At 36.0% G+C, this 25,330-nt stretch overlaps 1 protein-coding gene across 1 annotated transcript; it reads left to right on the forward strand.

Annotated features, from left to right (window-relative positions):
* Positions 1–48: 48 nt before the first annotated feature.
* LOC137392268 (NADPH--cytochrome P450 reductase-like) lies at positions 49–24,560 on the forward strand. The gene is made up of 15 exons (XM_068078934.1): positions 49–182; positions 1,292–1,463; positions 3,309–3,366; positions 4,759–4,887; positions 5,302–5,448; positions 5,878–6,002; positions 11,376–11,567; positions 12,950–13,185; positions 15,317–15,498; positions 17,081–17,230; positions 18,541–18,681; positions 20,118–20,241; positions 22,771–22,844; positions 23,176–23,330; positions 23,942–24,560. The coding sequence occupies exons 2-15, from the start codon at positions 1,303–1,305 to the stop codon at positions 24,084–24,086; spliced, it is 2,019 nt and encodes a 672-aa protein (XP_067935035.1). The 5' UTR covers positions 49–182; positions 1,292–1,302; the 3' UTR covers positions 24,087–24,560.
* Positions 24,561–25,330: the final 770 nt, after the last annotated feature.

The raw sequence follows: 25,330 nt of genomic DNA on the forward strand, positions 1-25,330 counted from the left end.
AGTCTAAAATATTTAACAGTCGAATTGGACCAACCAAAGAGTCGATGACGTTTCAAGAAGCGGATAGATTGTGCAGGTTGCAGCTTGTTATAAAAACCGATGTTTTAGAATAAATTAAGCTCGCATTCGTATATGCGATAGTATCTTATATACCCAAAATTCGGAGTGAAACTGCTTTTACGGTAATACATAATAGTATATTTCCTACCACAGTGGTGTTGCATTTAGACCAACATGCGTTCCCTTAATTTTAGTATTATAGATATATTACGTATGGGCATATCACAACGGCAAGTTATTTTTTACACTGATTATCTGTTGTCTGATATAATTTACTTGTCAATGATTTTTGTCACGCAGTAGGACCAAGAAACATTCTTTGGTAGTATTGCTATACTATTGGTCATACCTTATATCATGCATGGTTAAGGCTAGTCTGTACGACAGCAACCTACGGTATATTTATGCTGTACTCCTTTAGTTTAGTATGTGCTAGTTGAATGTTTTGTCATCTCTCGTTTCATGTTCCTGCAAGAGTAGTCCTAAAACACATGGAAATTGTTTGGTTGTCAATAAGTCGTTAACAGAGTAATTTATCAATCATTTATTGTTTTGCTAGGAAATTGCTAGTTGAGTTACTGCTACTTGTGTACCCTTTCGAAGCTTTAAAATTGATACTCTAAATATTTATTAATCTGCAAATTGATGTTTTTTACGTGTTCTGTCAAAGTCCTTGCTACCAAATACCAATGTCCAATCACTTTCAGTTGTTAAACTGTGCCGCATTCTGTATTTAATCAGGAATTGGTTACCTTGTATAAAACATAATTATGCTACATCATTAGTTACCGTAATAATAGTGCAGCTCTAATGTTAAATAATGAAGTTTTTCGATTGTCCATCTAAGTACTTGCTTTCATAAACAGACTAGTTATTTCATATTTATGCCAATATTGTCTTCCCAGCTAAAATGTGAAAGTCCACAATTCTCCTATCATACCTATTCCTTGAGTCTCCATTGTTTTGACACTCTTTGTTCATTAATTCGTGCTGAAACTTGCGCGTTACAAAACTTAAAACAACCTCAGTCCGGTTACACATTAAATTTTTGTATTTTATACAAATACTCCTAAAGGATTTTTATTACAGCATCTTTATACTTTGCATTATTTGCAGTTACTTTTTAGAAATATTATTTGAAGCCTAATGACAGGAACACGCAAAGTCTCATTACCTTGCTAAGCTAGTTAGCTCCCTGATTAGCTTACTGATTCCCTTCGTTTGATTTTAGGACTGAGCCAAATGGCTGACGAAGCTTCTGAGACCGTGACTGGAGATGACAGCATGTTCAGTATGCTGGACTTGTTTGTTATTAGTGGAGTGGTTGGCTTCTGTGTGTATTGGTTTTTTATCAGAACCAAGAAAAAGCCAGAATTTACAGAAATAAAGCGTCTTCAACCCTTGTAAGTGTTCCGGTATTCGGTTAGTCAAAGAATTTGTTTTGTCTCTAGTTTTTTATTGCACTAAAATTTTGAAGACTAGTAAGTTTTAGTTGGTCTGTAAAAGTTAGTGTATGGTTTGCTATTGTTTAAACACCTAAATACCCTTTGCATTTTCTATACGCAGCCTATCGAATTACCGTCTGAATGAGCACATGTGAACCAGTTCAACACTCATCTTTCCCACCTCTTTCCAGCTTTACTACCCTTTCTAGCCTCTCCACTCCTTTCTGGCCTCCCCACTCCTTTCTGGCCTCCCCACTCCTTTCTGGCCTCCCCACTCCTTTCTGGCCTCCCCACTCCTTTCTGGCCTCCCCACTCATTTTTGGCCTCCCCACTCCTTTCTGGCCTCTTCACTCCTTTCTGGCCTCCCCACTCCTTTTTGACCTTTTTCCTACCTCCACACCCTTTTTTGGCCTTTCCACCCTGGCTTCTCCACCTCTTTCTGGCCTCCCCGCTCCTTTTTGGCCTTCTAACCCTGCTGGCCTTCCCACTCCATTCTAGCCTGCCCACACCTTTTTGGTCTCTCCACCTCTTTCTGGCCTTCCCACTCCTTTTGGCCTCTCCACTCTTTGTTGATATCCTTTGTTTATCCTTTGTCTCTTGTTGATCATTTGAAGACTCCTCTGCCGATGACTTATTATTGTTTGAGCAAATTTGATATTTATTTTTGCCGCCCGTAATAATCCTAGTTCAGTAATCACTCCTACTTTGCGGCTTCAGATATTGTGAGTTTGCTATAACCATGGCTTTGCCATATTAAGCCCACATGAGTTTTTTATTTTTAGTTCATAATGATAACTTAAGTTTGATATTCGTAGTCATTTTCGTGTTTTATAATTAATCAATTAGATAATCAATACAGTTTATAGTAGAAAAATGTTTTATTGTCACTATGTGACTCCAGGGCGTTCTCTTCACCTGTGGTGTCCTTCGTTTAAATACATATAGCAAAACAGTGTCATCACTACAGCTTGAATTTGGAGCGCACAGTTTGTTGATATTTTTTTGTGACGAGCTGGTTGGTGTCAGTCATGAAATAGAATGTCTTACAAGAATAACTTTTAAAACCTCTTTTCAACTTTCGAGTGTATTATGACTATCCCTCCTTCGTCTGCAGAGAATTGCCCATCAAGCGCTTTTCATCATTTTGTTATCCTTATGCTGATTGGCTCACAAATATTTCGCATTGACTTCACTTCTTTGATTCTCTCCCATCCATGCTTTTTTGTTCAGTTCTCATTAATCCTTGACAGATTTCAGTATTGTATATATACAGTTTACTGTACGAGTTTAGCTGCATCTAGAAGGACATATACATGTAGATGTATAGTAGTTGCGGAAGTCTCGAAACCAGTTTAAGTTTTCTGAAACATTCACGTTATGGCTCATTTTTAAAAATATCTAGTTTGTATTTCACGAAAACTTCATTTTGTCGATGAGACGGAAACATAAAGCCCTCGGATTACGAAGGATTGCTGTATACACAAAACTATAGAGTTGTATTCGTCTTCCAGCTCGTCATTCAAGATAATGAAATTTGTGTGGAAGGCCACTATTTTGCATGACATGGAAAGATTATTCAACGCAAAAATTTATATAGTTCAACATTGCAGATTGTCATGGCAGTTAATTTGAACTAGGCCGTTTTGAGCTACTATAAAATAAAACTGGAAATCAACTCAACTCGTATTACTATTATTCGTAGCTTGCAAGTTGTTAGCCAAAAATGCTCATTTACGGCAATTTACAGTGTATGTAGAAGCTGTCTTTATGGGTACTAGTAGAGAATATGGCTGTTCATTACAGGACTGTTCAAAGAACTCAATCGTATGATCCGTCATTCATAGGCAAAATGAAGAAAACGGTGAGTCTGTTGTCTTACTTTCTTGTCTGCATCATGGTTTGTAGCATCGCTGGGTACATTTCATCCTTTATTCTATATACATTCATAGCTGTAGTACAGAATAGTTAGAATGGTCTAAGCTCGATGTACTTGTGCTCAATTATTTCATGTTATTAAGTGACCATATTCATTACAAGTCTATTCAATAGATATTGTTAGGTTAATGGTGCTTTGTAACTCCATACGCGTAGAGGTACCCAATTGGGGTAGACTCAAAGCATTTGAGTGCTAATTACGTACTCTTCACAATTTCAAGAAAAATATGGTGCTTATTTCTTGTTTTCGGTAGACGCCTAGTCACGAAGGGTCTACCAATAAGTAGTATAGCAGATGAGTCCATGTAGATAGTAAATGAAAAACATGCATGCTGATTCATCAGCAAAAGCTGTGACCTGAAATGCTTATCTAATATAATTTTTTAAGGCTATAATAATTGAACATTTGCTTTATAGCAAACACGTTTGGTGAAAAAACTTTTTTGAAACGTGAAAACGGTTTTGGTTTATGCTATAGAAATTTCATAGATTCATTCCCATGTGATTGGTAGTGTAACAATCGCATCGATTGCATATTGCTAAAAACAAAATGTATAAGATAATTCCAACTTTATATATTCTTGTAGACTAAACGAATGTTCATCGCATCCTCGTTCCATGATACATATTTATTCCATAGTTTGTAATCAAATATTTTCACTTATAACTAGTTCATACATATTGTGAGAATAATAGCTCGAGGAATGATAACAGAATTTTAATCCTTAAACTTTTCTTATAAATTAATATTAGCTTTACTCGGTAGTCGCCTTCTTTGGGGGATGATAGAGTGCTCGCTAGCGTTCAATATAGCAACTATACAAGCTTTACATAATAACATTCCGGTGTTGATCAACAGTAGTAACTGTATTCAGAATGTGATCACTGGATTCGGGCTATAAAAACTACCTAGCCAAATGCCATAGGAAAAGTTGTAAATCCGATGCATTTTGAGCTTATCATCAATCATGTAGGCAATTGCTTGCAGTTTGGCAGTCACACATCATCACCCTGTTGCATCATGATCTCTCATTCCGCTAGCAACCTCCTTTATCACCTGGCTGCGCAATGCTGAGCAAGCAACCACCGCTAATCATATTGACTCTTTGTCATACGACTCTTGATTAACCCTTTCATTACCCTTTTATTACCCTTTTACAATTCTTTTCATTATTCAATGTTGGAGATGAAACTAAAGTAAGGCTTTTACCATAGCTGTTTTCTATTCTCATTATGTATGTATAATTTATGTGAGTATAAATTTGTGAGTAAATAAAAAAAATGAAACTACATTTATTGTAGTTATATAAAATTTTAGGGTCGAAATGTCGTCATTTTTTACGGATCTCAAACGGGGACAGCCGAGGAATTTGCTGGTCGTCTTGCGAAAGATTGTAACCGATATGGAATGAAGGGCATGGCAGCTGATCCTGAAGAATTTGACATGGTGAGACTAGGGGCAACCTGGTTGCATTTCTTAACTGTTTGTCACATTGCATCGCAGACACCTTCAAAGCTTAAGCGTGCTCAATGTTATTTTATGTATTATACCTGTTTTTATAGCTGTAGAGTGTAAGTAAATTCGATCATAGTACTCCGCATCAAGTCATCTTGTCGTTGTATATATTCTAAAAGAGGTTGTGTCGATCGCAATGCATTCGTATTTCTATTATTAGCCAGTTGTATTTAAGTTGTTGGATTGAGTTTCTTGTCAGCAACAAAAAGGTCACAATACTCATAGAATATGTTCTATGGCCCTCAATCCGAGACTTGTAGCTGTAGGCAATTTCGTGTATGCCATAGGCAGCGATTGTATATGGGCAAGGTGTTACATTTAGACTTTTTACCGGGTGGATTGCAGGATGACCTACAGCTTCTCAAGGATGTAGACAATGGTCTTGTTATATTTGTGATGGCCACCTATGGAGAAGGAGACCCCACTGATAATGCTCATGAATTATATGAGTGGCTGCAAAGCGACCAGGATTTAGAGGGTGTTAACTATGCAGTGAGTGACCTTCATGTGTCCTTGTTCTCTAGAGCCACTACTGTGCGCAATGTTTGGTATCAATGCCATTATCTGTGCTGTGATCCGAGTGATGAAAGTGTAAATTTGTCATGACTCATACCACTTCATTGTAGTGAAATACCATGTTTGTTTCTTGGTTACATCACGAGTGGTAAAACTTCCAAATTTGGTAATACCCTTCATACTTGTTCCTTACAAGGCTAATCATCAGTGGAGAGAATCGTGTTGACATTAGGATGTGAATTTTTCATAAGTTTGCACTCTGTGACCTTTAATGTTCTGTGACCTTTAATGCAGGCCAAAGATAGATGCATGGTGTTTTTTATTGGCAAGTTATGCTTTCAATTGTAATCTTAAGCAGTTCTATAAATGCATTAGCATTTGCTTTGTATTTTTGCAACTCGCTAGGTGTTTGGCTTGGGGAACAAAACATATGAACAGTACAATGCCATGGCTTTATTCGTTGATGAACGAATGGAGAAGCTTCAGGCTACAAGGGTATTTGAGTGTGGGCTCGGTGATGACGATTCCAAGTAAGCTGTTTACTTTGTCTCTATAGTCCTTGTCTCAGTCAGAGACTTGACGTATTAGTAAGTCTTCCCAACTAAATACTAGACTCTATTAGACTCCGTAGGGAGTGACACGTTCCTCAATCGTTACACATGTTAAACATGCATCGCATTTCCTGGAATTCCTCTAATCAATATACTAACATCTCAGCATTTCACATCGGACCTGACTGGCTAGTGGTTAGCTATTGGCAGTCAGGAGTCATGTGATACGGGCACTGCGTCTTACTGCTGCTATTTACATAGGGAATGATTTGGGTGCTGACTAGAGGGTACCTGGCTGTTTTCCTAATTAAGGAAATAAATTTTAAAGGTTGACTTGCAACAAAATTCACATTACAGTTATTTGGTATCAAAAGATTCGCCATGTCTTACTCTATTGTGTTGTAAGTGCCAAATATGTGGGAATGTGATTAAAAGCTCGTAAAAGCTAAAAAACGAACAGAAAATCGCAGCCACACGAGACCGCCCTAGTTTGGATTCGTTTTCCAAAACGGCTAAAATGTGACGTATGTGTGCTAAAACGGCTAAAATGTGTGCGAGATAGTTTATGTTTACACTTTCATGCATCCTTATTCGTCGAACTATTTTCACAAATATACTTCACGCTTGCGATAAAAACCATGTCTATTGTTCTTACGCGTCTATTTTATCGGCATCGTAATGCTGCAACTTTGAGCACTGATATATCAAAACATAGCATAAAAATATGTTTAATTTTTTAAGCTTAGCTTGAACGATTGCATATCATTCTCTGATAAAAATGATGAGCCTTTTGGTCCGCTATGATGGTTGAAAAATGCTGTAGAAATTTTTCGCGCCATATAGCGGGAATTGTAAGTCACATGATCAGATAATGTTAGTTTCAGTTCAAGTTTGATCTATCGCAAATAGCAAACACGCTATCTCATATTAAACTTGTTTATTTCAATTCGTCATAATGTCTAACGCACCGCATAGTGTTTGTGCAGCTGCCAAGCTGAGAAGCACCTTTTTTTGGCCAAGAGCTGAGAAAAGACCAGACCTTCACCGGGCGTGGAGCAACTGGGTGAAGCTGGATGTGACAAACTTTATTTATTCGCCTGCTTACTCTTACCTTTGTTTTCGCCAGTTCAAAGACGACATGTTTTCTAACCTGTTTGCATACTCCACATATCACCAAAGCACGTAAGTAATTTATTTTATGAACTACTTGTATTAGTAGTTGTAACTCGGGTTATTATCTAGTATTCTCCTAATTGTACTGTATTAATCTATATTTAATATAACAATATTAATGTCATTTAATTGTAATATTATATTATTAGTATTTTATCTTTTTAATTACGTGTATTATTCTTATTATAATAACAAAACTAATTCATACTGCATATCTATCTGTAAAACGTAATATATTAATATATAATTGATAAAATAATGTTGTTTCACGATTAATTTCGCCAAATTTCTTAACCCCACTCACTTATAGATATGTTATATAAAATAGTTATTGTCATTTTCTGGTATCATCGTTAATAGCATATTAATATTATTAGTTGATTATTATTAGTATTAGATGAAGAGTTTGTGCCAACCACTGAAGACTGGGAAAAGTTTGAGCGCTATGTTGGCCAGCATCAAACGCTCTCCAATTACATGTAAGATAGAGCTGAACTAAACCAAACTTGACAAAATATAAAAAATATCCATAGAGTTATTACTCACATTTTATGTTTACAATATCATGGATTCTGATAGGGTTTTGTAAAATCTGTGTCATGATTGCATGGCTATATATTTATTCTTTTTCTGATCAAGCAAATATGATATAATAACAGGAAATGATATTGTACAAATCTTATTGCAAGTCAACTATTGTGTTGTGATTTCAGAACCGAATCCTCCTTCAAAGAGGAGAAAATAATAGTAAGTGTGACAGCACTCCAGCGACTATTTCACTGTCACACCTGCGCCCTCCCCTGCTCATTCACGATGGTGCGAGAAGGCGGATGGGTAGAGTTCAAGGTTACATGTGCCTCCTGTCACCGATCGTACACTTGGGAAACAACTGCCAGGGTGAACAGAGCTCACGTCATCAACCTCCTGCTGGCAGCTGCATCACTCTTTTCTGGCGGATGCCTTACGCAGAACCTCCGTTTTCTGTCGCTCCTGAACATCGCAATACCAAGCCACAGCGTTTGCCTCTACCAACAAAGAGAATACTTACATGGTGTGAGTGTTAATATTTACTCATAAACTTGGAAAATGTGAGTAAAAGCTTGGCACACTAATTGAATAACAACATTTAGAAACAATTTTTTTTTTGAAATGAAAATATGTCATCCTTCAAGCAAAATATATTATAATTCAAAATTCTGATTCTTCATCATAATATAGCACAAAAAGGGGGAAGAGGATTCTACATTCTTAGACTAATGATAATGATACAAATTAATCTTGTATAATGAAGTTTTACAATATATTACAGTGTATTGCTGAGCAGTACACCCTGCATAACGAGGGATTGATGGCATCATTCGATTGATGGCAGCATTCGATTGGGAGCTTGATTTGGCAGGTGACGGTAGATGCGATAGTCCGGGGCATTGCGCACTATACAGAGCCTACACTATGATGGATCAGAGCTGCGGTTTAATAGTCAGCAGCCATCTTGTCAAGGTAAAACTTTGACAGTTTTTACTTCACAGCCTGACAAAAACCCAAATTTTTTAGTAGTTATCAATACATAAACATGAAGTTGCTCATCTAGCTAAATAGTTCATTCAAATAATGTGAAAGTAATTGTTGGTCGTAACTTTCTTTACTTTGCAGTCAACAGAGACCACCAGCTCTAACACCATGGAGCTGAAAGGCTTCAAGCGATGCCAGTCCGATCTAATTTCCCACGGCCTGAGAGTGAGGTCCATTACAACGGATGTTGTTACAAAGGTTGTGTGCATACTGCAAGCTTGTGTTTTGGCTTATGCCGCAAATTTGTCGCCGTGAGCGACGGCCTCTACCTGCATGCTTGGTGTCTAAGATTCGGGCTCTTTTCCCACCAACGGATGATGAAGAAGAGTTTGCAGACTTGCAAACAAGATTTGCGGCATAAACCAAAACACAAGATTGCGGTATGCACACAACCTTTTCCGAGCATTTGGCGATGGCTCTCCAAATGGGAATAGATTATCTACCAAAACAACTATTGAAAAACAATAATTGCTGATCATCAAAATAATCTCGATCTTTATATAATAAAATCATAAAACTAATACACTCTCTACTGTAGTAAGTGTACAAGCCAAATATACCAGTTCTCCTTGTGTTCCACGAGTCCAGAATATGTGTGTTCAAGTGATGCATTAAATGTGTAACACAAGAATTGTAGATAATGCTTGACACATTAGCATAGCCTTGGTGTTGTTGGCATTAAATGAATATCCAACTCACTATGATATCGCAGGTAATTATTCCACCTCAACTCAAGGGGTGCAGACGCCACAAATTCGTTTACACCAGGATGCATACGCAGGCATTCATGCTCCCCTCGGTCAAGGAGACAATGCGAAAACTCAGCATAATGGCAGCACAAACATTCAGGAAGAGATGGCATGTCTTGACAACGCTCGCAGGCACACCACTCTGTAGCCGGTGGTATTAGCTCCTAAAGAAATGAACAGATATGTCTATGCAACCATAGCTAATACATCAGGTCGATGTTATCCAACAGTATATCAGTGCAGCACTAGATTTAAATATTAAAATTGTTAATGTTGTCATTCGAGAAAAATCTGTAATTATTTTTTCGCAATATTGAAGCGATAATTATCATCATTAAAATCATATATAATAATATTCGTTCTATCACTCTCAAGCTAAAACTATTACTACTAGCTAGCTTGGCACATAAGAGCTGGCTAGTGGCGGTGCTTACTTGCTGGGAGGTTTGATTCTGTTGAGGATCTTCTTCAGATAGAGCGTCAGGCTCGAAACGCCAGGGTCTTAACTCTTCAGAATTTGACATTTTTTATGATCGCAACTCAGACATGAATAGTCGAACGGAATGGCCAAGCCGAAACTGTAAAGTAGCGAGCATCTATATTTGATACGGGGTCTTAGGTAAAACCCGAAGTGATTATCATAAACTATTGCTACGATAAGTTTGATATTGAGCTTTTTATTGGCCTTTCAATTCACGCGAGAACATCACGTGACAAGACAATAACCATACAGCGCGGATAGGTCATCGAAATCAAGAGATTCCAATCTACGGCGGCTTTTTGTTTTTGAGCTTTTAAGAGCTTTTAATCACATTTCCACATATTTGGCACCTACCACACAACAGAGTAAAACATGGCGAATCTTTTGATACCAAATAACTGTGATGTGAATTTTGTTGCAAGTCAACCTTTAAAGTTACATGTATGTGATTGACATGAAATATTTTCATTATGAAGGTTAATCATTGCACATTGATAGCTTGTTTCCTATCGCAGTAAGCTAGCATTTATTTTAGATATCAGACATCTGGTCCATCTTTTGTGATTACATATAAAAACTAGCATGCGGTTGTGAAAAAAATTGCCCCACATGCTAAGAGCAATAGGTTGCATCAGTTTTTTCCATCATGATCTCCTGCGACACAGTTATTGTTGCGCACCAATCTCTCTCAGTTAACAGGATTCACTCCAAGGTGCTGCAATATTATGTTTTCTGTATGAATAAAATAAGGAGTGATGATGAGATTTTAATTAAATAACACTATGAATGTGCTGGGTGGTAAGCTCCAGAACGTTTACCTGGATATTCATACCAGATATTCACTGTTGATATTCACCAGATATTCTGTATATTCGTGCTGTAACAGCTCTGTATATCCATGCTGTAGCATCTCTGTATATCCATGTTGTAACAGCTTTGTATATCCGTGCAGTAACAGCTCTGTATATCCATGCTGTTAAAGCTAGGTAACATATTTTGCAAGTTTTTGCATTTTGTGAAGAGTTCAAACATGGAATGGCAAAGACTGAAAGTGTTGATTTCTAAGTACATTGTCTATCCACAACAGAAGCAATCAACGTGGCACTAGTTTTTATCTCTTATGAGTAATGTTACTTTTTATTTGGAGTTATCTCATGTTACCAAGTTTATTACAATGCTAGTAAAAACATGAGTAAATGAAATAAAATTTACAATAGTTCTCACTCTAGGCTAGAGCAACATGAAATATTCGAATATGAACTCACTTGACCTCGTCTTTAAGCATATATGAATGACCTCGTCTTTAAGCAATTATGAATATCACCTCAAGTGATTGCCATTGCATTTCTACACACAACATTGGCATCATTGTTTTAGCATTGAGGAAGATTTTGTATCATGGAGAGAGAGGTTTTGGCCGGCGGTCTGTGAGAGGTTTGGAATAGAAGCTACTGGTGAGGATGTTAGTTTAAGGCAGTTTACACTGACTCTTCATGAGCAGACCCTTGCACCAGAAAAGATATTCCATGGCGAGCCAGCTCGACTCAACTCATTTAAGACCCAGAAACCGTAAGCAGCTTTTGTGTAAATTAACTTTTTGCTAGAAAAAAACTTCTCAGACATTAAACATGAAAGCTGAGATAGCTGCTGCTTTTGAGTCTAGTTACTGTCAAGGCCAGTTATATATGTAGTTATTGAGCATTGAGCTGGAGTGAATGGAATGGCATGTGTTGCTTATCAAGTTATCTACATACCATTGTTAAATGAGACGAAACCACGCCGATTAAACATTTGCCATGCTGCGTATGAAAAATGAAACAGCTTTCAATCTTATTACTGTTATTATTCAATTATTATTCACTTAAAGCATGTATTCAATGTACATCATTATTTTTATTATTACGTTCTATTGATGTTGGACATCGGTGAATTAAGAGTTAGCCGGGGATTAAGCTCCTTGTTTGGACTTTTCTGCTACATGGTGCGTGAGGAGTCATTTGCTCATCACAACTCTTTCGAGTGACTCCTCCCATCTTTTGTTTTTTCTTGTTAGTCATCTTTGGTATTGCATATAAAGTTCACTTTAAGAGTACAGTGAAACTCGGATAAATCGCCCTCGGATATATCGAACACATGGTTAACACGAATGGATTTGCTTGGTCGGTTCCCACGCAATGATAAATGGCTTTAGATAACTCGACTGAAACTGTTAACTCGAACAGTTTTTTCCCAAGCGGCTACCGAGACGGTTGTTACTATCGCTTTAGAATATGACTTTATTCCAAGCCATAGAGATAAACATCGACTTTTAGTAGTTCTTAGGCCTTGTTATTACCAACATCGGCCAATATTTTCATTAACGACTTTTCTAAAGGTTTGCAAAAATCAAATTTTACCAAACATCCGCTTAGCGATAAGCCCTCCGAATGCAAGAAAAGCAAGGTAAAATTTGGATAACTTTAAAGTAATATCGGCAAAATTGATAATGGGTTTTTAATAGTAAAGCAGTTTTGTAATAACTGACTTACTGCAAAATTGATCTTGGTTAAAACGCTCGGTAGAAAAATACGTATGTATTTTTTCTGAGCGTTTTAACCGCGATCAAGTTTTGCCAATTTTAATCTGAGAACGTCATGGCAGTCACATCACCTAAAGCAACAAACAAATCTCAAGTGATAGAAAAATATCTATACTTTCTGATTAAAAATATTTAAAACTTCACACGAGAGACCCTTTAACTTGCAACAAGCAATCTATGCTTTTGATTGATATATAGTTTGTATATGTACATGTATCTACTGATAAATACGTGCACTTACGATTGTCCTGATAACTTGAACGCTCTAATTACTCGAACACTTCAGCTCGGTCCCTTGAAGTTTGAGTTATCCGTGTTTCACTGTATATGTTTTCTAGACAGCATCAAACACAATGCGCCATTTAATTTTTAGGCCGTTTGATGCAAAGAATCCCTTCATGGCTCAAGTTAGTGTGAACAAAGAGCTGCACAAGGGTGGAGAGAGGTCATGCATGCATATAGAGCTAGACATCACTGGCTCTAAGATACGGTATGAAGCGGGAGACCATGTGGCTGTGTATCCCGTGAACGACTCAGAGCTCGTTGAAAAGATTGGCGAAAGGCTTGGGGTAGACCTGGACACAGTCTTTTCGTTAGACAATATCGATGGTGAGTGTCTAGCAGCATTCCAGCAGCCTACTGAGCTAAGGCAATGGATGGAAAATGTTTGGTAAGGTCGGGTGAATAGGCACAAGAGTAGATGATACTGCTACCCCTATCATTCGACTTGATTATAAGTAAACTTGAAATAAAAAGGATTATCTGAAGTACTTGTTTTAAACTGCCACTCTCTTCGTTCATAAGCCTTTGTAATTAATGAATGAAAACTAGTTCATGCTCATTTGATGCATTGAAATGAGTGGTTCTCATTGGATAGATTACAACTTCCATGGTAATTCTTTCTGAATTCAACTTCATTTGAGATTGTTTCAAGAGGAATCACATATCCGTCATTAATAGAAGGTGAATTGTCAATCAATGTTTGACATAGTAGAAATGGTAAAGTGCAGTATGGATGTCAAAACTTTTTATTTTTGTTACACTAGCAGTTTTAAATATACCATTTTTTGCCAATCATAGAAAAATTGTACATTTTTTAACCTTTTCTTAATAGTGTAAAGAGGTGGCGTTCAAATAGAGGCTGACATTGTATTTTTCAAATAGCTTTTCAGAATTTTTGAGAAGCTAAATTTAACCCTTTTATTGGCAAAGCGAATTGCGCGTATAATTTGCACTCTCCTCCTTTTGGTTGCGATAAATCTGCTAACTCACCTCGAACTTGTCAAAGATATTTTAATAAATATGCATTGAGAAACTGAGAAATATCTCTACCAGTTGATATCTATTGCTTGCAACTAACCAGTGATGAAATTATAGCTTGTGCCTTGCTTTGTAATTTGTTGGAGCTTTAAATTTTTTATTTCATTCTAAATTTGAAGGCATATTTCCGTTGTATGATTATATTTAACACTGTTGTGTAAAAATTCATTGCACTTATTGATATGTTTACTACAGTTTGCAGCTAAAACTGGCTTTTTATGTACAATAGAAGAGGAGTTAGGCACATCAATCCATTGTGAGCCAAGTTAAGATAACTGTAAGGATGCTATCTAATAATATGCTATAAACATGCAAATTTAAAAGTTATATAATAATAATTTATCAAATGCTACAAATGAATATTCAAGAACAAGTGACATAAATAAACCATATTTAAAATATATGCAAAAACAAAATTAACAAACCTGAAACAAAAATATTTGCATCGTTTGCTCAGCCAGTTGCGTCCGGGTTGTTGCATTCGATGGAACGAACATCACCTTCTGGCTGCTCAATACCTTCCACGATACAATGTCTTCTGACCTCAACCTTTCTTCTGCGCAGCTGAACTAGTCGATATTATTGTTCAAATTTTTTATAGCCGAGCAAAACTTTTACACTTTGCGTTTCGCACAAATATTGATTAACTTTTAGCCGGATAGGCGCTATGCACAACTTTTAGCCTATTACTAGTCGCTCATATATCATCGTAAATTTAAACCATTTTTCCTATACATGTACATTAAAGTAGCAAAGCCGCATTGAACAAGGAACTACTATTAACCTGATACAGTTACTAATTATTTCTATGGTGTTGCTTTTAAGAATTTTAACGCAAAACTGTAAAGCTTCGAAGTTAGAAAACGGACTTCGATACGAACAGAAACAACGAAAGAATTATTTATTATTGATGTAACTTAGTAATTCTTAGTACGATTTTTGTGGACACTTCTACTGATCACTTGCTACTATGGGTTTGTGAAGATCAAAGAATATCAAATAATATAATAATATGCACTCAAATAAAGGGTGACGCTGTATTTTTCAACCCTCCTATGGTGATGGTCAAATTGAAGTGGCGTTCAAATGAAGGTGGCGTTCAATTAGAGGTTTTACGGTAATGAGATGATTGAAATGTTGGTCAATATGGGGCTTGAACCCATAACATTCAGCTTATTGGACCGATGTTCTAACCAACTGAGCTAATCAGAGAATAAGACTGCTTTGAGATGGACAGACAGCCAATAATAATATAAATGGTGATACTGGTTATTCGTTTGTGTTGGTAGTGCTATAATTAGCGACAGGTGTGGCCACTGGCCAGTTAATGCTTCTGTTTTCCTACGTAAATCCGAAAGTCATTATCTGCTTGTGCCAAGAAAAAAGACAGCCTATCATTTATGTGGCTATATGTTGGCAGAAGAAGCAAGCAAAAAGCATCCATTCCCTAATCCGTGTTCATACAGAACAGCACTAACTCATTACCTCGACATTACAAGCCGTCCAAGAACTCACATTCTCAAGGACCTGGCTGAGTATTGCTCTGACTCAACCGATAAAGAAAAGTTGCTCCTTATGTCCTCTTCAACGGATGAAGGCAAGGTACTGCCTATAGTCAACTGATATCCCACTTCGAATTGTGATGCAATATAGTTTAAATATTAATTCGATTGTTACAAGTAGCGATGATCATTACATTATTATTACATCTGCTAAGTGAATCTTGAAGGCTATTAAAAGTATTGATCACACGGGCAAGAAATTTTTCAAGATCTTTTGCTTTCCTAATCAAATTAGCTATTTCCCACCAAGTTTTATGTGCTGGACCCAAATATCACCTCAAAAAAGACTGACCAGCTCTCATTTTTGAGATATAATAAATTCAAAAATACGGGTTTTATGACAAGATTAAATTAAACATTAATTGTCTGTTAAAAGAAGGGATGAACATTGTTGTCACTTCTATTAGGTGAATTATGAAGGATATTGATAATAAACACCTTGTTACACTGGTGTCATATGAGATGCTGTTATTTTATGTTATAAGATTTTTTATAAAATTATAAACATTTTTGCATGAGAGGCCCTTCAACTTACAAGCGATCTATGTTTTTGATATATATATATATATATATATATATATATATACAGTGAAATTCGGATAACTCAAACTTCAAGGGACCGAGCAAAAGTGTTCGAATTATCAGAGCGTTCAAGTTATCAGAGCACTGTCACAAGTCCATGTATTTACTTATTTATTAGTAGATACATGTACATATACAATCTGTAATATAAATCAAAAGCACAAATGGCTTGTTTCAAATTAAATGCTTCTAATGTAAAGTTTAAAACGTTTTTATCAAAAAGTATAGAGATTTTTCTATCACTTGAGATTGGTTCGTTGTTTGAGGTGATGTTATTGCTGGGACGTTTTTTAGATTGACATTGGCAAAACTTAATCGTTGTTGAAATGCTCAAAAGAAAAGACATCTTTTTCTTTTGAGCGTTTTACCCACGATCAATTTTGCCGATTTTTCTTGAAGTTTATGCAAAGATTACCTCACTTTACCTCGCTTCCGAAGGGCGATCGCTACGCGGATGTTTGGTATAAATCAAATTTCACCAAACCTTTAGAAAAGTCGTTGACAAAAATATTTTGCCGATGGTGGTAATAACGACGCTTATGAATTACGAAAAGTTGAGGTTTACCTCTATGGCTTGGAATAAAGTGATTTTCTAAAGCGATAGCAACCGTTTCGGTAGCCGTTGGGCAAAAAACAGTTCGAATTAACAGTGTTGAGTTCGAGTTATATAGAGCCATTTATCATTGCGTGGGAACGGACCAAGCAAATCCATTCGAGTTAACCATGTGTTCGCTATATCCGAGGGCGAGTTATCCATGTTTCACTGTATATATATAGTTTGTATATATAGTTTGTATATGTACATGTATTTACTGATAAATACATGCACTTATGACAGTGCTCTGATAACTTGAACGCTCTGATAACTCGAACATTTTTATTCGATCCCGTGAAGTTTGAGTTATCCGAGTTTGACTGTATATTCAGTTAGAGAAGTGTAACTGTGTACAGTGAAATGTTTTGCATAATATTTGCTAGCATAATGTTTTTAAGATCAGTGTGTTGACTGTATTAAGTAGTATACTTGTATTTTATTATAGAAAGCCTACCACGAGTTTATCTTGGATGATCATCGGCACATTCTAGCAATACTAGAAAGCATACCTAGTTTGCTGCCACCACTAGACCACCTCTGTGAACTGCTGCCAAGGCTGCACGCTCGTTATTATTCTATTTCATCCTCTCCCAAGGTTTGTAGCCAGAGCTCCATAACTTACAAGTCAGCTGAATTTGGACAGTTTTATAAGTTATATTCATGTTTGTTTTGCTGGTACACTAATAATCTTACACCGGTGTGTGAGACAGCCTATGTTGGTATGTTGTACGACTGTACGGACAGGCTTTTAACACATTCTTTTTTTTTTGAATGTCTTTTTGGTGCCTATTAGTGTGCTATTCACAATATCCTTCTGACCATTGCATTTGTTTTCGCGTTTTATCGATCAAATGTTTATAAATATTCACACTTGAGTTACGTACATACGGGTTAGTCTTTGTGGTATCTATGCTTCCGGTGATGTAGCCAGCATAAATACACCCTACTGCTAAGTGAATATTATATGTAGACTGACTAAATACACCTTACTGCTAGGTGAATATTATATTTAGACTAACTAAATACACCTTACTGCTAGGTGAATATTATATTTAGACTGACTAAATACACTTTACTGCTAGGTGAATATTATATTTAGACTGACTAAATACACCTTACTGCTAGGTGAATATTATATGTAGACTGACTAAATACACTTTACTGCTAGGTGAATATTATATTTAGACTGACTAAATACACCTTACTGCTAGGTGAATATTATATTTAGACTGACTAAATACACTTTACTGCTAGGTGAATATTATATTTAGACTGACTAAATACACCTTACTGCTAGGTGAATATTATATGTAGACTGACTAAATACACTTTACTGCTAGGTGAATATTATATTTAGACTGACTAAATACACCTTACTGCTAGGTGAATATTATATGTAGACTGACTAAATACACCTTACTGCTAGGTGAATATTATATTTAGACTAACTAAATACACCTTACTGCTAGGTGAATATTATATGTAGACTGACTAAATACACCTTACTGCTAGGTGAATATTATATTTAGACTAACTAAATACACCTTACTGCTAGGTGAATATTATATTTAGACTGACTAAATACACTTTACTGCTAGGTGAATATTATATTTAGGCTGACTAAATACACCTTACTGCTAGGTGAATATTATATTTAGACTAACTAAATACACCTTACTGCTAGGTGAATATTATATTTAGACTGACTAAATACACTTTACTGCTAGGTGAATATTATATTTAGACTGACTAAATACACCTTACTGCTAGGTGAATATTATATTTAGACTAACTAAATACACCTTACTGCTAGGTGAATATTATCTTTAGACTGACTAAATACACTTTACTGCTAGGTGAATATTATCTTTTATGGTTTGAAATGGTGAGATATGTTGTTCGTAGGAGCATCCTACATCTATACATATCACGGCTGTTCTTGTTGACTATGAGACGAGAATTGGTGTGGCAATGAAAGGTGTAGCAACAAGATATCTCTCAACTAGACTGCCTATTGAATCCCTAAAGCCCACTGTGCCCATTTATGTAAGTTGCTGAGGCTCCTTTTGAACAGGTTAAAGTACATGTATAAGTTAAAGTTGTCAGAGTCTAATGTTAGAATGTGGTCCATTTGAAAGTTTTGTGAACGTTTAAATTGTTCACATATCTCCTATTTTACTGATGCATCCCATGTTATAGTATTGTTTATAAATATTGATGATAGACTGAGCATTCACTAAACTAATACGCTTTTAATATAACAAAGCCGCTCTAAAAATAACGTTGATTATTTTTTGTGTAACAAAAAGACTAGTTATCTCATGTTAGGTGACGGTTTTGCTACAAGTATGATAAAAGTACATGTAGATGAAGGTATTCAAAAGCTTGCATATTAATTCTATCAGATAAGTAATTGGTTTCCATGTTATTGATAGAATAAAGATTTGACTTTTGACAGTTTTATAAATAAAAAACAAGCGGTTGTAAAGTTAAATTTTATAGCAGTATTAAAAGTATAATTTTAAGTAATAAACATTTTGTTGTACTCAAACCATGTTCTGAGGTGATTCTTTATTATTTCATTTTAAACAAGGAAACTGTGTTTCCTAATTTTTACAGACTAAATTGCTCTCTTTCATCTAATCATGGCGCTATGATGTTTAAAATATAATAGTTTACTTGGTCAGCAAGGAAGCAAAACCAAGAAAGGTACTTTGCCAGTCATTACAAAAAGCCGTCACCCGTGCAGTGGGGTTTTTTTAATATCGTCCCATGTTCCATGACATAGTGTTTAAATAATTTTAGCTACATACTTATATTTTGCGTACAAAATTATTTTTGTATAATAAATTTATTTTCGTATAATAAATTTATTTTCGTTTAAAACAAATCATTATGTTGCAAACCATGCATAAGCACAACATGAACGTTATTTTTATTATGCTGATGGAAATAAGAAAGATTTCAAAACACTGAAGTTATATTTTGTGGATCACTTTGATTGGTCATTATAAACTTTACATACAAGGTTAAATATTGGACACAAAAGCGCATCTTATTTGGCAGCAAATGTATCAATGACAGAAGAATTCTATAAATTAGCTTTAATACGCCTAAACTTGTCGTTTGGCCCATTTCTTGCGTGAAGCAAAAAGGTGTAGACATTAAAAAGATTTTAATAGCAATTTCTGTACAAAATAAATATAGTGTACATTCCTGCGCTGGACCCAACGAGCAGTATTATAGTCTATGAATAGTTACATCAGATATTTAGTGACGAAACGATGTCTATATTGGGTTACTGTGATTGATGTCATTGCTTTCTTTTTCTTGGACTACAGTCAAAACACGCATTTCTGCGGCCACAAGCAGTGTCTTTTTATTGCAACCCACGTCTTTGCTTTTGTTCTTCGTGGTTTATACCAGGTGCTAATTGATTTCCAACCTATTTTACGGTAATTACTAACCGATTGCACTTGCAGGTTAGGAAATCACAATTCAGGCTACCATTCCGTTCAACCACTCCAGTTATTATGGTCGGTCCTGGCACTGGATTGGCTCCTTTCAGGGGTTTCATCCAGAGCAGAGATAATGAGAGAAAGCAAGGTTTGTATCTATCAGTTGGGTGTATACACTTATACACTTTACTCTTGTTTAACCTTGCTAGCAAGAAACATTTTAGACCTTTAAAGGTTGACTTGCAACAAAATTCACATTACAGTTATTTGGTATCAAAAGGCTCACCATGTTTTACTCTGCTGTGTCGTAGGTGCAAAATATGTGGAAATGTGATTGCAAGCTCTTGAAAGCTCAAAAATGAACAGTTAATCGCAGCCATCACGAAAACGCCGTAGATCGGAATCAGTTTATTTCTCTGACGTAGTCATTACATTTGGTTATTGTTTTTTCACGTGATGTTCTCATGAAATTGAAAGGCCAATAAAAGGCTCAATATAAAACTTCTCGTAGCACTAGTTTATGACAAACACTTCGGGTTTTACTGAAGATCTCGTATCAAATATAGATGTTCGCTACGTAACAGTTTTGTTTCGGCTTGGTCTAATCATCTAGTTGTAATCTGATCATGTGACCCATACTTCGCGAATAATTTCTGCAGCATTTTTCGATTATCACAGGTGACCAACAGGCTCGTCATGTTTATCAGACAATGATATAGAGTCCTTCGAGCTAAGGTTAAAAAATTAAACGAATTTTTACGGTAAGTTATAGGATATCAGTGCTGAAAGTGACAGCATAACTATGACGATGAAATAAATGCGTGAAGACAATAGACATGGTTTTATTGAATGCGTGAAGTATATTTGTGAAAATATATCGATGAATGAGGTTGCATTAAAGTGTAAACAGAAGCACATCGTGTTTAACTACGTCCCATTTGAGCCGTTTTAGAGAGGGATTCCAACCTACGGCGTTTTCGTGATGGCTGCGATTAAATGTGTGTTTTTTAGTTTTCAAGAGCTTGTAATCACATTTCCACATATTTTACCCCTACAACACAGCAGAGTAAGACATGGTGAACCTTTTGATACCAAATAACTGAAATGTGAATTTTGTTGCAAGTCAACCGTTGAGGTTACTATTATTTACATCATGACTTGTTATCATTACAATTAATATCATTATTACCTGCAAGCTTATAGTGTTGAACATCTCTTTAATTCTGTGAATGTGATAACCATAGATATAGTAAACCCTAGATTGTCGAATAGCTATCATTACAATGGAGCAAAAGTGAGGCACATACGGTAATTGGCTGTTGTTTTCACGACGTTACGTTGCAGTGATATGCATCACAGCATCAGAGCCTTCAATTCAGCAATGAGTTTAGTAGTGAAAGCATGCTTGTCATGCTAGTTTTCAAGTCATAAACGTAACAATAAGACCAAATTCTTGGTGAAATGTCATCATAGAAGACTACAAAACCCCATGTATATTCTGAATTGCCCATAACAAGACAGAACTTCAACTCAAAACAAGAAGTTACCAACAATATCATAAGCTATCTATGCGAATTAAAGACACCAAGCGGAAAGCTGCTAGTGGAAAATAATAGGAAAACCATCATTGGTTTTGAGTCAGCAGCCAAATCTGTACACGGCATTGCTCAATATCTTTTCAGCAACTACCCTTACATTAACTACCTACTTCCTAACCTTTAAGATCAACCAGGATCACATTGAGATTCTGTTTTCCAAGATATGATCTAAGGGTGGCTACAACAATAACTCGATGCGCAGTGCTTTAGATCTGCACTTCGAGCACTGCTCATAAAAGCAGATATCACACCTAAGTCCTAATGCTAACTGTATTGATCTGGATGTAATTGCTATATTAAAATCGGAATACACTATGCCGCTTCAAAGCAGGAATCTAGTTAACCAACCTTAGACAAAAACTATCTAGTCTAGTTATTTTCAGTCATGTCTAATAGGTGTTTAATACAGTGGTCCAGCTTAACTGCTTCTAAATCTCATTTGATTCATTAGTTTGTTATTAGTTTAATTTCTATTTGGTCACTCTTTGTATTATCAATGATGTAGAACCTTTTAAATCATTGGTATTATTCATCACCATGTGTGTAAGATTCTTGCTTTTCTCATCCAAAGTCAGTTTTATATATTTTCAATAAAATATGCAGTCTCAGATGCACAAACTATGGAATAATTGTGCAGTTTTTAGTGCCAAGTCAATAGGAATTCATAGATCAACTGATTCACTTTACACATCACCATGACGTTGCGTCATCCTATTTATAGGCCTCACTTATTTTGATTATTGCATATCAAGGGTTTACTATAACTATGATGATAACTTATTAATTTAGTTGTGACGGTGTATGTAACTGTTTTGCTTCATTTCCTATTTTTCGACTGATCGTTACCTCAGTTTAGCGGTTGTACAGGTTTGTTTGCTATAAGTTAGTTCTATAATTGGTCAAGCTGCCACTATTGGTCTTAAATACCTGCAGAATCTTGTCACTTTGTTGGTGATAAATATTTGAAGAGCGACTTGATCCTGTCACCTAATGAAAAAAGATTTTGTGATGGTAACAAGTCTCATCTAATTATTGTGATAGCGGTATAGCTCTTTTAAATTTATTAACATTGACTTCAGGAAAGAGGATCGGAGATATGATTCTGTACTTTGGGTGTCGAAAAATGGCTGAGGATTACATCTACCAAGATGAGGTAAGATTATGCCCGATTTAGCCTCATGAAAGGCACTTTTCTGTCTCCACCTTCTCATATCATCTACCTTTGCCAATATTTTTGTTGCAACTCAACAGACTGACAGCTTATCATTCATTCGTGTATGAGCTTGCATTGTTACAATAGCTTGCAAATAGATCAATGTTAAACTGCATATCAGTTGAAGTATTTAATCAGCTATTCAAAAATGTCATTGACAAGTATTGAGACTGGGAGACCATTTTGCTTATCAAGTTGCTGAGCTTGCGTATGATTAGAGTGCCAGAGTTTGAGATGGCCATCTACCAGCTAGTCTTACTGTTGCCTGCAGATAGAGAAGTACGAGCAAGATGGTACTCTGACTAGGGTGCATCTGGCCTTCTCCAGAGACCAGCAAGATAAGGTTTATGTTCAACACCTGATGAACAAAAACAAGGAGGAGATATGGACTGTTTTAGAGGAAGGGGGCCACATCTATGTGTGCGGGTAGGTCTGAGAACCACCCTATAGCAAATCACCCACTCTGAACACATGAAAATAGTTGCACATTACTTCCCTGTGGATGCTCTTACTTACTAATTTGCCTTCAGAGTGACATACTTGTATGTTTGTTGGTTTATCATCATCGAATTAAACTGTTGAAATCCCTCTTATCTAAGTTAACATACGGGTGCATAAGAATTTCATATCAAAATTTGTGCCATCATGCCTATTCAAGTTTGAATGTTGTTCTTACAAGATTGCAAACCCCTTTGAAATCAATTACTGAGCTGGGCTGTACGTGAACATGACCTGCCAACGAATTTGTGCTAAGTCAGTCGGCTGGTTGCAAGTGTTTACAATAAGTCAGTAACTAAGTGCTATGAACACGACGACTTCATATGCATGTGAACTTCGGTTTTTAGGACTGCAGTGATTATCTGAATTTCAAAGATAGTAAATTGTTTGTTAATTTTATTTCATTGGAGAAGTATATATAACAGAACACATATGCTTAAGCATAGGTATTCGTGGCGCTATTCTTGTATTAATGTGAGCTCTGTTGTTAAAAAAGCATTTCCATTTTTGGGAATATATTTGTTTTTGTTTTATTTCAGTGATGCCAGGAATATGGCTAGAGATGTTCACAAATGCCTGATTGATGTTATCACAGGCGTAGGCAATAAAAGTTCTCAGGAAGCTGAGGACTACATCAAAAGACTACAGCAAAAGGGCCGCTATGCTCAGGATGTTTGGAGCTAGGGCATTGTCTTGCTCATTAGGTTCACATAATTATCTTACATGGCTGATGGTCAAGGTGCCAGCTCTATATTTGATGAAGAGCATCATACTATTTATGCTATACAGATGACTGCAAATCGTAGTTTTTCTTACACCAAAATTTTACATCAGTTATATAGAAAGTAATTTTTGTCATTTAGTCATTAAATTTACAATTCTTATTAGAACACCCAGTATTTAAAAAATTGTGTAATCTTACAGGAAGCGGGTGCCTAGTTAGATGCTCTGTAATGAAGGTGAAACAATTCAATTCTTTGTATATGCAAATGCAGACCCTCATAAGGCACGGCCTCATATTTATTCTCATATATGAGAATAGATTTTGATTTCCTATCTTATTGAAATTTGTTTTTGTATCAGTTTCAACATAAACTATGTGGAAAAAGACAAGTTTAGCTGTCATAAGGTAACACCAAAATAAAACATGCAATTGATTATGCATCAATCAACTGGAGTAGGACTAAGGTTGTTTTTACCAAAGGAGTACATACAGTATGTAGAGGAGTCATGCATCTGTGTTAAGGGGTGGTCACATGAGCGCCGAACCAAACTAAATAACGCAAAACGACGTCGCTCTCAGCTGTAAAAAGTTCGGCCGAAACGAACCATTTCGGTCCTGCTCGAAATTTCGTGGCCGAACCCTTGCTCTTATTGGCTGGTTAAAATTATAGAATTCTAGCGAGCACGCGTCACATTTCTCCTAACGTGCGTGTGAGTAAAGTTAAAAAGAAATGGGACAATACTTTTATTTCGTTAAATAAACAACATGAAGCAATTTAAGACAAGGTTCACCCAGACTTGTGATTGTGTTGCATAAATGTAAGATGTTGCACTTAAGTTTTGCATAAATGTAAAAGAATGGTTGTGATTTTCTTTCGTGTAGAATATAAGTAATGTGTCATATTCATCCTGATGAAGTATCGTTGACTGATTTATTTATGTAAAACCACAGTGCTATGACAAAGACTGATTTTGTTTGTTATGTATTCATCATAGAAAAACATTCATATGTTAATAAAAAAATATAATTATGTTGATGGAAAGGGTTGGCAAAATCTTTGTATCGAGTGATTTATTTGAGCAACTGAATGATCTTCTGATAAATCTGCTGTGTAATTATAATTTATAATTGTTCCTCAAAGTTTTTTGTTTACAATAGAAATATTTAACTCGAATACATAAAAACTACTAATGAAACGGTGTCC

The sequence above is a fragment of the Watersipora subatra genome, chromosome 3 (genome assembly GCF_963576615.1).
Source record: "Watersipora subatra chromosome 3, tzWatSuba1.1, whole genome shotgun sequence".
Classification (NCBI taxonomy): Eukaryota; Metazoa; Bryozoa; class Gymnolaemata; order Cheilostomatida; family Watersiporidae; genus Watersipora; species Watersipora subatra.